Source organism: Talpa europaea, assembly GCF_964194135.1.
Source record: "Talpa europaea genome assembly, chromosome: 11".
Classification (NCBI taxonomy): domain Eukaryota; kingdom Metazoa; phylum Chordata; class Mammalia; order Eulipotyphla; family Talpidae; genus Talpa; species Talpa europaea.
In genome coordinates, this window is record NC_140078.1 from 15,905,652 (window position 1) to 15,917,525 (window position 11,874).

General features: G+C 55.0%; 1 protein-coding gene across 4 annotated transcripts; it reads left to right on the forward strand.

Annotated features, from left to right (window-relative positions):
* Positions 1-1,405: 1,405 nt before the first annotated feature.
* Positions 1,406-4,042, forward strand: LZTS3 (leucine zipper tumor suppressor family member 3; the record flags this gene model as incomplete). 4 transcript variants are annotated; one of them, XM_084247317.1, is made up of 4 exons in its annotated part: positions 1,421-1,879; positions 2,175-2,774; positions 2,913-3,044; positions 3,344-4,042. In XM_084247317.1, the coding sequence occupies 4 exons, from the start codon at positions 1,421-1,423 to the stop codon at positions 4,040-4,042; spliced, it is 1,890 nt and encodes a 629-aa protein (XP_084103443.1). The 4 variants fall into 4 exon arrangements, with proteins under 4 accessions (XP_084103444.1, XP_084103445.1, XP_084103446.1 ...); XM_084247318.1 differs by having other exon boundaries at positions 1,406-1,879; positions 2,175-3,044; XM_084247319.1 differs by having other exon boundaries at positions 1,406-1,879; positions 2,175-2,981.
* Positions 4,043-11,874: the final 7,832 nt, after the last annotated feature.

Genomic DNA, 11,874 nt, shown 5'->3' on the forward strand with positions numbered 1-11,874 from the left:
GGTGTTCCCAGGTGCGGACTTGAGACAAAGGAACCAGGAAGCGGGGCCTCCCTGAGCACAGGTAACCGGAGGCCCTGCTTGCTCTGCTCCCCCCTGCTCCTGTGGGCCGGCCTTGGGGGAGGAGGGGCGCACACCCACGGAAGGGCTCAAAGGCATTCACCGTGAACTGAGCAGGGTCAAGGTCCACGGGGGAGGGGGTTGGGAGGAGGGGGAGTAATCCAGGAAGTCTTCCCGGTGGCAACGAATTCTTAGCAGGGTTCGGGGGCGCGGAGTCCCCTCGGGCGCCGTGGGTGCGCAGGCCCCGCCCCCCCACCTGTGGGAACCCCTAGTGGGGAGGGAGGCACGGCCGGAGCCCGCCCCTGGCGACTCCGCGCCCTCTGCTCAGTCTCAGCCAGCTGGGGGCCCTCTGCCGAGGCCCTGGCCGAGCGGAGGGGGCCCTCTCGCGCCGGGGCCCCTCGCAGCGGAGTCGGGGTGACCTCCGGAAGGGCCCCCGGGCGCGCGCTGCAGCCGCGGCCCCCGAGGGCCCGTTGGGGGCAGGGCGTGCCGGTGGTGGCGCCCACTAGCGACCCAGATGAGCGGCGCAGCGGCAGCTCCCGCCCCCCCCAACCCCCCACCCCACGACCTCGGGCCCCTCCCGCGCCCGCCGCCTCGGGGCACCTGGCGGCTCCTCGAGGTAGGTCCCTTTGCTCCCATTTCGCAGAGGAGAAAACTGCGGTCCGCGATGGCTCAGTCGGTTGGTGCAGAGTCGCGCAGCTGGTTCGGGCGCAGCCCCGACTGCGAGAGTGAGGCACGTGGGCCCCGCAGACCGGGCCTCCGAGGACATCAGGCTTAAGACCCGTCGGCCTCCCTCCAGCCCCTCGAAAAGGCAAGAAGAGCCTGTGCTGGTAGCGAGCCTCCACTTCTGCCCTTGACTGCAACACCCTAGGTTAGGGGGCAGGGAGGAACCCCTAGCCACAATGTTGGGATTGGGGTGGGTTAAGGTAACTTCTTAGGCTCCCTAATGGATTCAGATAAGGCTGACCCCTTCCAGTCCCATCTCCCCAGTCCTAGATGTTGGAATATAGGAACCCCTACTTTCTGGGTTTTGTAACTAAGAGTTGAGGGGGTCACTGAGTCTGGGAGGCTCATGAAGAGGTGGGCTTGAGTGGGAGTTGAAGATGGCAGAGCTGAGCTGGGCAGAGCTGGGAGGATACGTGCATGCTACCCTGGGGGTAGGGCTTGCCTGGCTGGTCACTGGCAGCTCCTGTTACCAAGCTCTCGCAGCTCCCGAGCACCTTTCCCTCACCTTGGGTGTCTGGGAACTCTCATAGCCATTTAGAGAAGGGGACACTGAGGGACAGGGTGTGAGGTGGTGGGAGTGGGGGTGGCTCCTGACCGTCTGTTTTCCCACCTGTGCCCACAGTGCCCCCCTGGCTTAATCATGGCGAAGCTGGAGACACTGCCCGTGCGCGCTGATCCAGGGCGGGATCCTCTCCTGGCCTTTGCCCCGCGGCCCTCTGAGCTCGGCCCCCCAGACCCTCGCCTTGCCATGGGTAGCGTGGGCAGTGGGGTGGCCCATGCCCAGGAGTTTGCCATGAAGAGCGTGGGCACCCGTACAGGGGGTGGGGGCAGCCAGAGCAGTTTTCCTGGCCCCCGAGGCAGTGGCAGTGGGGCCAGCAGAGAGAGGCCCAGCCGCTACCCCTCAGAGGACAAGGCTCTCGCCAACTCCCTCTACCTCAATGGCGAGCTGCGGGGAAGTGACCATACAGATGTCTGCGGCAACGTGGTGGGCAGCAGTGGTGGCAGCAGCAGCAGCGGCGGTAGTGACAAGGCTCCACCACAGTACCGTGAGCCCACTCACCCACCTAAACTCCTGGCCACCTCTGGAAAACTAGACCAGGTCAGTCCCCAGGACCTTTTTATGGGGGTAGGAGGCAGTCCAGAGAGGAGGGTGAAGTGGGTCTTCTTGGAGGTTAGGTTGGAGAGGGTGAGGGCAGAGGCTGAGATGGGGAGTCACAGGGTGGGGCCTTGGGGCTAAGTCCAGCTGGTGGGTCTAGGGTAGAGACCTCGTTTGGGGGAGGAGAGCCAGTGGGCCTGGGAGATGGAGCTGAACAAGTTCAGCCATAGGGAAGGGGCTGGGGCCAAGGTTAAGGCCCCACCCTAACGCCCACTCCCCCTTCCTTGCTTTCACACAGTGCTCAGAGCCATTAGTTCGGCCTTCAGCCTTCAAGCCTGTTGTACCCAAGAACTTCCACTCCATGCAGAACTTGTGCCCTCCCCAGACCAACGGGACCCCTGAGGGACGACAGGGCCCTGGTGGCCTCAAGGGTGGACTGGACAAGTCTCGGACCATGACTCCGGCAGGCGGGACTGGGGGTGGCCTCTCAGATTCAGGCCGGAATTCACTAACAAGTCTGCCCACCTACAGCTCCAGCTACAGCCAGCACCTGGCACCCCTCAGTGCCTCCACTAGCCACATCAACCGCATTGGCACCGTCAGCTATGGTAGTGGCAGCGGCGGTGGCAGCAGCAGCGGTGGGGGGTCAGGCTACCAGGACCTGGGGACCTCAGACAGCGGAAGGGCCTCCAGCAAGAGTGGGTCATCCTCATCCATGGGCCGATCTGGCCACTTGGGATCGGGGGAGGGGGGAGGCGGAGGCCTGCCATTTGCGGCCTGCTCCCCTCCCTCGCCCAGTGCTCTGATCCAGGAGCTGGAGGAGCGCCTGTGGGAGAAGGAGCAGGAGGTGGCAGCTCTGCGACGCAGCCTGGAGCAGAGCGAGGCGGCAGTGGCCCAGGTGCTGGAGGAGCGGCAGAAGGCATGGGAACGCGAGCTGACGGAGCTGCGGCAGGGCTGCAGCGGGAAGCTGCAGCAGGTGGCCCGCCGCGCCCAGCGTGCCCAGCAGGGCCTACAGCTGCAGGTGTTGAGGCTGCAGCAGGACAAAAAACAGCTGCAGGAGGAGGCTGCCCGGCTGATGCGACAACGGGAAGAGCTGGAGGACAAGGTGGCCGCCTGCCAGAAGGAGCAGGCCGACTTCCTGCCCCGGATGGAGGAAACTAAATGGGAGGTGCGGGCTGGGGCCTTGGACCCTCTCCCGTGTCACTCAGAGAAACCCAGAGTGGTAGCCCATCACTGTCACAACAGAGGGAAGGGAGAGGGACGGATAAAATCCAGTAGGAGCATCTGAGGTCCTGTGTGAGGTCAGCTATGTCGGTACTGTCTGGATCTGCAGAGTGGACACCATGGTGTCATTTCAGTTGAACTTGAACCCTGGGGAAGCTTGGTCCTTTGGGGCTAGATATGAGGGTGGGGGTGAGCAGAACGCTGACTTCATCCTGGTTTCTCCTCTCCCCTGATCCTGCCCAGGTGTGCCAGAAGGCTGGGGAGATTTCCCTCCTGAAGCAGCAGCTGAAGGACTCTCAGGCGGACGTGTCCCAGAAGTTGAGTGAGATCGTGGGCCTGCGCTCCCAGCTGCGGGAAGGCCGGGCTTCTCTGCGGGAGAAGGAGGAGCAGCTGCTCAGCCTGAGGGACTCCTTCAGCAGCAAACAGGCCAGTCTGGAGCTGAGTGAGGGGGAGCTGCCTGCAGCTTGCCTCAAGCCTGCACTGACCCCTGTGGACTCGACTGAGCCCCAGGATGCGCTGGCCACCTGCGAGAGTGATGAGGCCAAGATGCGCCGTCAGGCCGGGGTGGCTGCTGCCGCCTCCTTGGCTTCCTTGGATGGGGAGGTGGATGCTGGCGGGGAGAACGGGACAAGGGCCCTTCGGAGGGAGGTCGGGCGGCTGCAGGCTGAGCTGGCAGCTGAGCGGAGAGCCCGAGAGCGCCAGGGCGCCAGCTTTGCAGAGGAGCGCCGCGTGTGGCTGGAGGAGAAGGAGAAGGTCATCGAGTACCAGAAGCAGCTGCAGCTGAGCTACGTGGAAATGTACCAGCGAAACCAGCAGCTGGAGCGGAGGCTGAGGGAGCGTGGGGCCTCAGGGGGTGCCAGCACACCTACCCCCCAACATGGTGAGGAGAAGAAAGCCTGGACCCCCTCCCGCCTTGAGCGCATTGAGTCCACAGAAATCTGATCCCCTACCTGGGCATGTGGCCTTTCGACAAATGCCCTGTCAAAGGCCAGAGTCCCCAGTATCGCCTCCCTTCCATCTCTCTTCCCTGTGTCCCCCATATCCCCAGACCAAAGAGGTTCTCAAAGCAGCTGTGAACAGGCTCCTCCTCCCCCCCTCTGGGCAGCCCACTTGAACCCCCCTTCCAAAAAAGGCATGGGGTGGGAGGAACTCAGAGTGAGTAGGATTGAGGAGCCCAGGCAGCAGGGGAGCCCATGCTTCCTTTCTTGGCACTTCCTTGTTGGAGATGGAGGCAGCAGGCCTGCAGTGCTGTGAGGTGCCCCAGACCCTTGGTGGGTCTAGGCTGCTCCTGTCAGTCAGCCAGCCTGTCCAGTGATGCTCTCTACGCTCTCCTCCTAGGCTGTGTGGCCTGAGGAGCTGGCGTGGCGTCTGCCGAATCTGACAGACCTTGGGCTCCTGGCCTCTCTCCTTCCTGCACTGCTCTCCCTCCGTGGGCAGATGGGCAGGACAAGTGGAGCAGATGGCCTGCTTGTGGTTGAGAGGGCTACCTGCCCAGCCCCTCCCCCCCAAGGTTTCTTGGGCTCAGGTCTCAGAGCCTGACCTGGTCCTGAGTGTGTGCTCACATGTGTGTGTTCAGTGCCCAGGGAAGATCTGCCCTCCTGTTCCTGGGAAGGGTAACCTGGAGGCTTCTTAGCTCTATCCCACCCTTCTAGCCAGGATCCACAGGGCAACAGCCTCATCTGCTTGGCTGACCCCACACCCAGGGCCGCTGTCCGGCTCTAACTACAGCTAATAAGTGCTACCTGCCTCTCAGGCACTCTCCTCACCCAGTTTCTGAGGTCCTATGAGTGTCTGTGATGTCTTCCTGTGTCTTTCCCAACTCAGTTCCTTCCAGCTGCCTCTGCTTTCATGCTCAGAACATCATTGTCCCAGGCCACTTCTCCCCCAAATCTCAGCTTTTCTTCCAGTAGAAAATTCTGCTTGATCTTTGGTGCACTGCCCACTTCCAAGCTCCACTGGGCCCAAGCCTGAGCCCAGCACCCTTGTTTTGGGAGGGTCAGAGGGTGGTGGTTGTGATTATCCTTGAAGAACAAGGCTGACCTGAGAGGAACACTGATCCCTGGGGTCCCAGGCCCCTGAGGTAGTCCAGTGTTGCCCAGGATGCACCTGGCATAGCCGCCAGTGGGGGTTGGGATATAGCCAGTATCGCTTCCTCCTCTGAGGCCTTCTCAGAGGTCCATCTCCCCAAGATAGGAGGGAAAAGGCAAATTTCTAATTCACCAGCAATAAAAATTGGAGGAGGCTTGGCCCTCAGCCCTCATATTCTCTTTTCACTCTCCTCCCATCCCCAAGACTGGGTTTTTGGGGGGTCAGGGTGGAGAGAGAGCTGGCAACTACTGTGAGCAAGTCCCCCAACCCCTGACCAGCCTCCTCTCAAGACTGGTGACTGTTTAATGAGCTGTGCATACCCCACAATAACAGGAGTGCCCCTCCGTGTGGCCTCTGTCCCTCTGCACAGTCCCTTCTGGGTGGCCCTCACCAGGTCTCTGAGCTGCACAAGGGGCCACCCTGGCAATCACTGCCCAGTCCTCTCGGCCCTCACTGCGCCTGGGCCAGAGGGGCGAGGGGAAGAGAAGGCTTTAGTAAGAAAAAAAAAAAATAGAAAAGAAGATGAACAGACTCAGCTTTGGGACTTCCAACCACAAGAGAAATTATATATAAATATATATATAAATATATATCTACCATATGTGATGGAAAGACTTCATTTTCTTTTCCCAAAGAAATAAAATGGAGAAAGCCTCTTGAATGGCATCCTTTGGCTTGCTTGTGTCTCTGAGCGAGGGGGGGCAGGAGGACAAAGTTGGAGTAAACAGATTTCCCAGAGGAGGCATGAGACCCAAGGTGCTGGCTGGGCCCTGCTAGTAGGTTGGCCCAAAGCCTGAGCTTCTTTGTTGCTGGGAGGAGTCTGCCAACAGGGCTTTCTTTTCAGCTCAGACACTTCCCAAGCTGGTTCGAGCTCAGAATCTAGACACCAGGCTGCTGGCCAGAAGGCAGAGGGTACAGGACAGCTAGATGCAGCCTGTGGCCGCCTGAGCTACCTTGAGGCCATTGGCCAGTGTCTGAGGGCAGGCTACATAGACATGGAGGCTGAGAAAGGATTTGTTGTTAGTGGTGAGGCCCAGAGTGGGGAGCTGTCCCCCAGGATATGTACTGTCCTTTTGTCATCCTCATTACAAAGCCACCCAATCAATATATACCACTATAAGTGATACCACCTGATTTACAGGATCTCAAAGAGTGGTTGATTTTTGCGCACCTGGCTGAAAGTCCGGACATCAGTGTTGTGTCAAGAGTGTTGGTGCCTCAAGGACCCAGACTTCTTATCCTCCCACCCCCCATCCTTAGCTTGTCCCCTCCAAGCCACAAGGTGGCTGCCACAGTTCTGCCAAGGAATTGAGGCAGCACCAATTAATCATGAAAGTAAAATAGTTCCCAGAAGCTCCCCAGAACTTTTCCTTTAACATTTTGTTGGTCAGAACTGAGTCACATGCTCTTCCCACTTCAAGGGAGGCTGGGGAATTAAGTATTTGGCAAAGAGGCACAGGATTGTTATGGCTGCCTAGGGGCCATCAAGGTTCATCCCCTGGGCATGTGCCCTGTGTTCTCTCTGGGTTCTGTTGGCAACTAACAGTGTTTTCCAGGGTCTGGCCTCACCCTGATAACACACGCTGAGCAGTGGTGTCCTGGGACCCCATATGTTTACACTCAGGAAGCCAGTGCCCCAAGCAGAGCTGAGGAGTTAGGATGCCAGGCTTGGCCCTGCTTGCTATGAAGGGTCCTGCCGACATTGGTTTTGTCTCCCTGACAAGATGGTGCTGTGTAGGGGGCATCATCGCAGTTCTTACCATGAGTGGACCAGCAGCCAAGGTACCGAGAAGACAATGCTGGCCAGTAGCTCATGGGCAGTCTGGGGCCAGGCCATCCCGGGAAGGTCTCTTGCTTACCTAGTTGTCATGCCGACTCAGGGATGAGGCCCCCTGCTTAGGAAGGTGGAGGATCGCCCTGGTTCATCCATCATAGTTCTGCTCCTTAAGTTCCATCTCCTTACTTCCATTTCCCCGAACAGGCTCATCTATCCATCACTAACGCCCCTCCCGGGAGCACTTTGTAGGTATATCTCTATTATAAATGCATGATTGCACTCATTGTACCGATGAGGGAAGTCGGCTTAGAATTTACATGACTTCCCGACACCATAAACCCTTGAGTGCTGGCCCGGGATTCGAACTAGCGTCCACACTTTTCAATTACTTCGGGGAGACGGGTACAAGCAGGTGATTCCCCCCTCCGCAAGTCCTAGATTCCTTCAAACTCCTCCGCAGCGTCCTCTCGCAGAAAACGTCCTTGGAAAACGCTGGCAGAGTCTTTTGAGCCTCGGCAGCACCCGTCCCCCGCGCAGCAGGCGGAAGTGGCGGGCAGCTGGCCGGAAGTGGGTCTGTGGGGCCGCGGGTGGCTGGTGGATCCTGGTGGCGCGCGGCGCGGTGGCCCGCGCAGCCTGGGCTCTGGTGTCGCGGCGTCCGCGTTCGCCAGACTCAGGTGAGTGACGGTGGCTTGAGAGGACGTCGCGGTGGCCGTTCTGGCCCTCGGCCCCCGCCTCTTGTCCGGCCCAGAGCCGGCACGCGCTCAGGCCCGGCGCCGCGCTGCCCGCCCGGGGCCGCCGGCGCGTCTCGCCGCCCAGCTCCTGTGAGGACCTCGGCGCCCCCCGCCCCCCGCCCCCCGGGAGCGCCTGTGACCTTGGGCGAGCGGCTTCTCTGAACCGTGAGACGGACAATAACAGTGCTTTCCCCACAGCGCCGCCGCGAGAACGCCGTGAGACGCCCTGCCGCCCCCCGCACCGCACTTCACTGTGTATGCGGATCGCGTGGGAATCCGGAGCTCTGCCTCTGTAGGCTTGGGGTGGGCCTGAGTTTCTGCGTGTCTAGCCCGCTCTCTGGGGAGGCTGATGCGGCCGGTCCGCAGGCCACACTTGGAGCTGCAAGGCCCTATAGTATTTTGCCTGGTACCGGGGGCGTGGTGAGTCTTCATGATCTGTAGGACGTATCTACCTTTCCCTCATTTTAACAGTGGTCACACAGCCCTAATTCATGTCCCCATACTTTTTTCCTCTTCAGGGTTAAGAAAGTAAGAGAAAGAGAGAGGAAGAGAGAGAGAGAGAGAGAGTGTGTGTGTGTGTGTGTTCGTACAAATCATGAGACAGCTCTTCTGCCCTGACGTGTGTGTGTGTGTGTGTGTGTGTGTTTGTACAAATCATGAGACAGCGCTTCTGCCCCGACTTGGAATTTGGGGCCCTCTGTAAACCAGTTCTGTTCATTTATCTCCTCAGTGCTCACTCCCTGTAGGCCGTTGGCATTGCTCCCTCCTATGGCGCTGATAGCCAAGTGTTTTAGCACCAGTTCGCCTGGTAATTTGTACTCGAGGCATTTGTTGCCGCTGGAATCTGAATTCATGTTTTCCATACTTTAGGCACATTTTGTGAATAGTTAAGAACAACCGCCTTTCAAGAACTGGGTTCTGCATTTCACTACTCTGAATGGGCTTGGGCAAATTCTGGGGTGAATTCCCTTCTGCCTGGCAGATCAAAGTAAAATAACTCAATGCCGCACAGTACAGCCAAAGGAGAGTCTTTTGACATTTCTACAGGTCTGACTTATTTGTCATTATGGTTTTCTTCCCTGTTCATTGGCTTATTTTTCTGGGCGCCAACAAGACTTTGCTGTTCATCATGCAAATAAGTCAACTTTGATATCAAAGAATTCTGAAGTTCTCCATTCGCTTGTCTGAAGTAATACACAGTGCAACTTTGCAAATCTAGGAAAGCCGAGAAAACCAAGTGTTTGGTTGAGCTAAACAAACAGATAAAACCAAGTATTTGGTAATAAGTACATGGACCATTTATTTGGAAAGTTTAGCACATGATTGGGGTTGTAGATACTTTTCCTTTTGCACATGACTGGGGTTGTAGATACTTTTCTTTACCTGCCTGGATTTTCTTGGTCAGAAAGTAGGCCCATTTAGATGAACTGAGAAAACATGAGTATCTGCTCTTTGTTGTTATACCCAGAGATGTTCTTAAGACAATCTTATGAAACCCTTTAAGAGCATTATCTGTAGGACCTTATCAGATTATATCTATCCAGGCACTTGCCATTCTGAGAGCGTAAATGCAGTCCTGGGAGCGAGGGCTATGTAAGTTCCACAGATGTTCCACAGATGATTGTGATGTGTTCTTTTTTGTCCTGTAAGCACTAGAGTGAAGGAGGGGATAAACTGTTAGACTTCATTTTACTTTGGCTTAACTCTGTTGATATTTAGATAACCTAAACACCTTTGCACTAGTGCTTTTACCTTCACAGTGGTAGACTTCCCTCTTGTAGACTGTGCTTCTAAGTGGAAGCAGAAATAGAGATGAGTCAAACCCAGTTAGCATCTGCTTTAATAGCTGAGGGTCCTTACTGTCAATCCCTAAGCTTTCACCAGGGGCTTTACAGCTTTATAGACTCAGTAAGAGACTCCAGTACCTAGAGAAAGTGGCTTTTTTTCTTCTTTTATTCTCAACTTTGCCCAACAAATTATATGCTGAGACAAAAATGAAGTTTGAACTATCCACTTATTTGTGGCAATTTTATCAGGACATGGGGTGGGAGAGTATTTAAAACTTTCTAGTAAAACAATCAGAAATGAGAATTAAGGGATGAGATTCAGTAAATTGAATATACTGAGGGTATCGTATCCTTACAGTTAGCATGGCTGCCTTGCTCCACTTCACTCCTTCTCTAACTTTTGGACAGTAATTTATGTATTTTTTTTTTAAAGATTTATTTATTCTTGCATACAAGAACCAGGGTACAGGCCAGAGGTGCGGAAGGGTGAGAGGATTCACCAGAGACAGAGCGGGGAACAGAACAGGCAGAGTGACTGAACGACACTGCTGAGGGGAGCAGCGGGCAAGACAGGAAAGGTCTGCCGCACTATGTGGGTATCTCCCCAGCCGGCCGGGATTGAACCTGTGCTGCAGAGGCAGTGGGCAGCTTCATAGTGCTGCGTTCAACCACCTGCGCCACCAGGGAGAACTATGGTGTAGGCCAGAGGTGCGTGGGGTGAGAGGATTCACCAGAGACAGGGTGGGGAGTGGAACAGGTGGATCTACTGAAATACACTGCTGAGGGAGCAGGGGGCAAGACAGGAGAGGCCTGCTGCGCCATGTGAGTTAGCTCCCTGGCCAGGGATTGAACTCATGCTGCAGTGCCTGGTGATAGCTTGATAGCACTGAAACTTTAACCCCTGTGCTACCAGGGAGGCCCTGGACAATAATTTAAAATGAAGCTATTGCTTCATTGTACCTGGAAGGTGGAAAGGTAAGATTCCTTTCTCCTGTAAAATCACATCATTCAAAGTGGATTGAGCAGTAATTTTCTGACCAGCCATAATCCAGGGGTCCCTGAAGTACTACTCTGGTATGTTAGGACCCCTAACAAGGAGATGAGGAGGAAGGTATACTGGGGTAATTAAACTTGGAAATGGGCTCTGTGCAATGATGTAGGTATTTTTTAACCTTCAGAGAAGACGTCAGGAGTTAATGGTTGGGCATTTCATAATGTCCTTTACCAGTTTTTTTTTTTTTTAAAGATTTGTTTATGCATATAAGAGTTGGAGTACATGCCAGAAGTGCCGGGGGCGGGGGTGTGTGTGTGTGTGAGAGGATTCACCAGAGAGTGGGGAACAGAACAGGCAGATTGACCCAAGTAGACTGCTGAGGGGAGCAGCGGGCGAGACAGGAGAGGTCTGCTGTGCCATGTGGGTTGCTCCCTGGCCCGCCAGGGGATCGAACTCGTGCTACAGAGGCTGTGGACAGCCTCATAGATTGCGTCTTAACCCCTTGCGCCACCAGGGAAGCCCTGATTTTCTTCTTGAAGAATACTTTACTTTCCTATTAGTACATTTTGTAAATTTAAACTTTGTCGAAGTTACAATATACATGCTTTATATAAACAGTTCAGCACAACTCATAACTTTAAATATTCTCTTTTCTTTTGTTCCCCAGAGACACTTTTAACTATCTGTTTCTTTTGGCATTTATCAGTTTGTTTGTAATAACACATTTGTATTTTTTCTTTTTTTTTTTTTTAAGATTTATTTATTTATTTATACAAGCACTGTGTACAGTCAGAAGCGCGGGAGGGTGAGAGAATTCACCAGAGCCAAAGCCGGGAATAGAACAGGCAGACTGATGAAATACACTGCTGAGGGGAGCAGCGGGCACAGCAGGAGAGGTCTGCACGCCATGTGGGACCCTCTCCAGCGGCCGGGGATCGAACCAATGTTGCAGAGGCTGCGGTCAGTTTCGCAGCCCAGCACTTAACCGCTGCGCCACCAGAGGAGGCCCTGTGTTTTTTTTTTGATTTCTAGGATATACTTATATCTATAATTATCTGTACCTAAATTTACATAATGTTTGACTTCTTTGTTATGGACTTTGACGCTCTAGGTCTCTACCTGACCTCCCTCTAACCCCCTTTCCTCTCCTTTCATCTCCCCCCCAAAATAGTTTACTCACAATTTCTAGTTAGGTGGATATTCAAGATTCATATTAATAAGGTTATGTAAAGGTTCACAGCTGAGCAGAGACTATAACATTTTCTATCTCTTATAACATTTTTGGTTTTTCCTGAAATTAATAGTTTTTATATTTTTAAAGGGTTTTTTTTTTTTTAAGATTTATTTATTTATGCAAGAGCTGGGGTACAGGCCAGATATGTGGGAGGGTGAGAGGA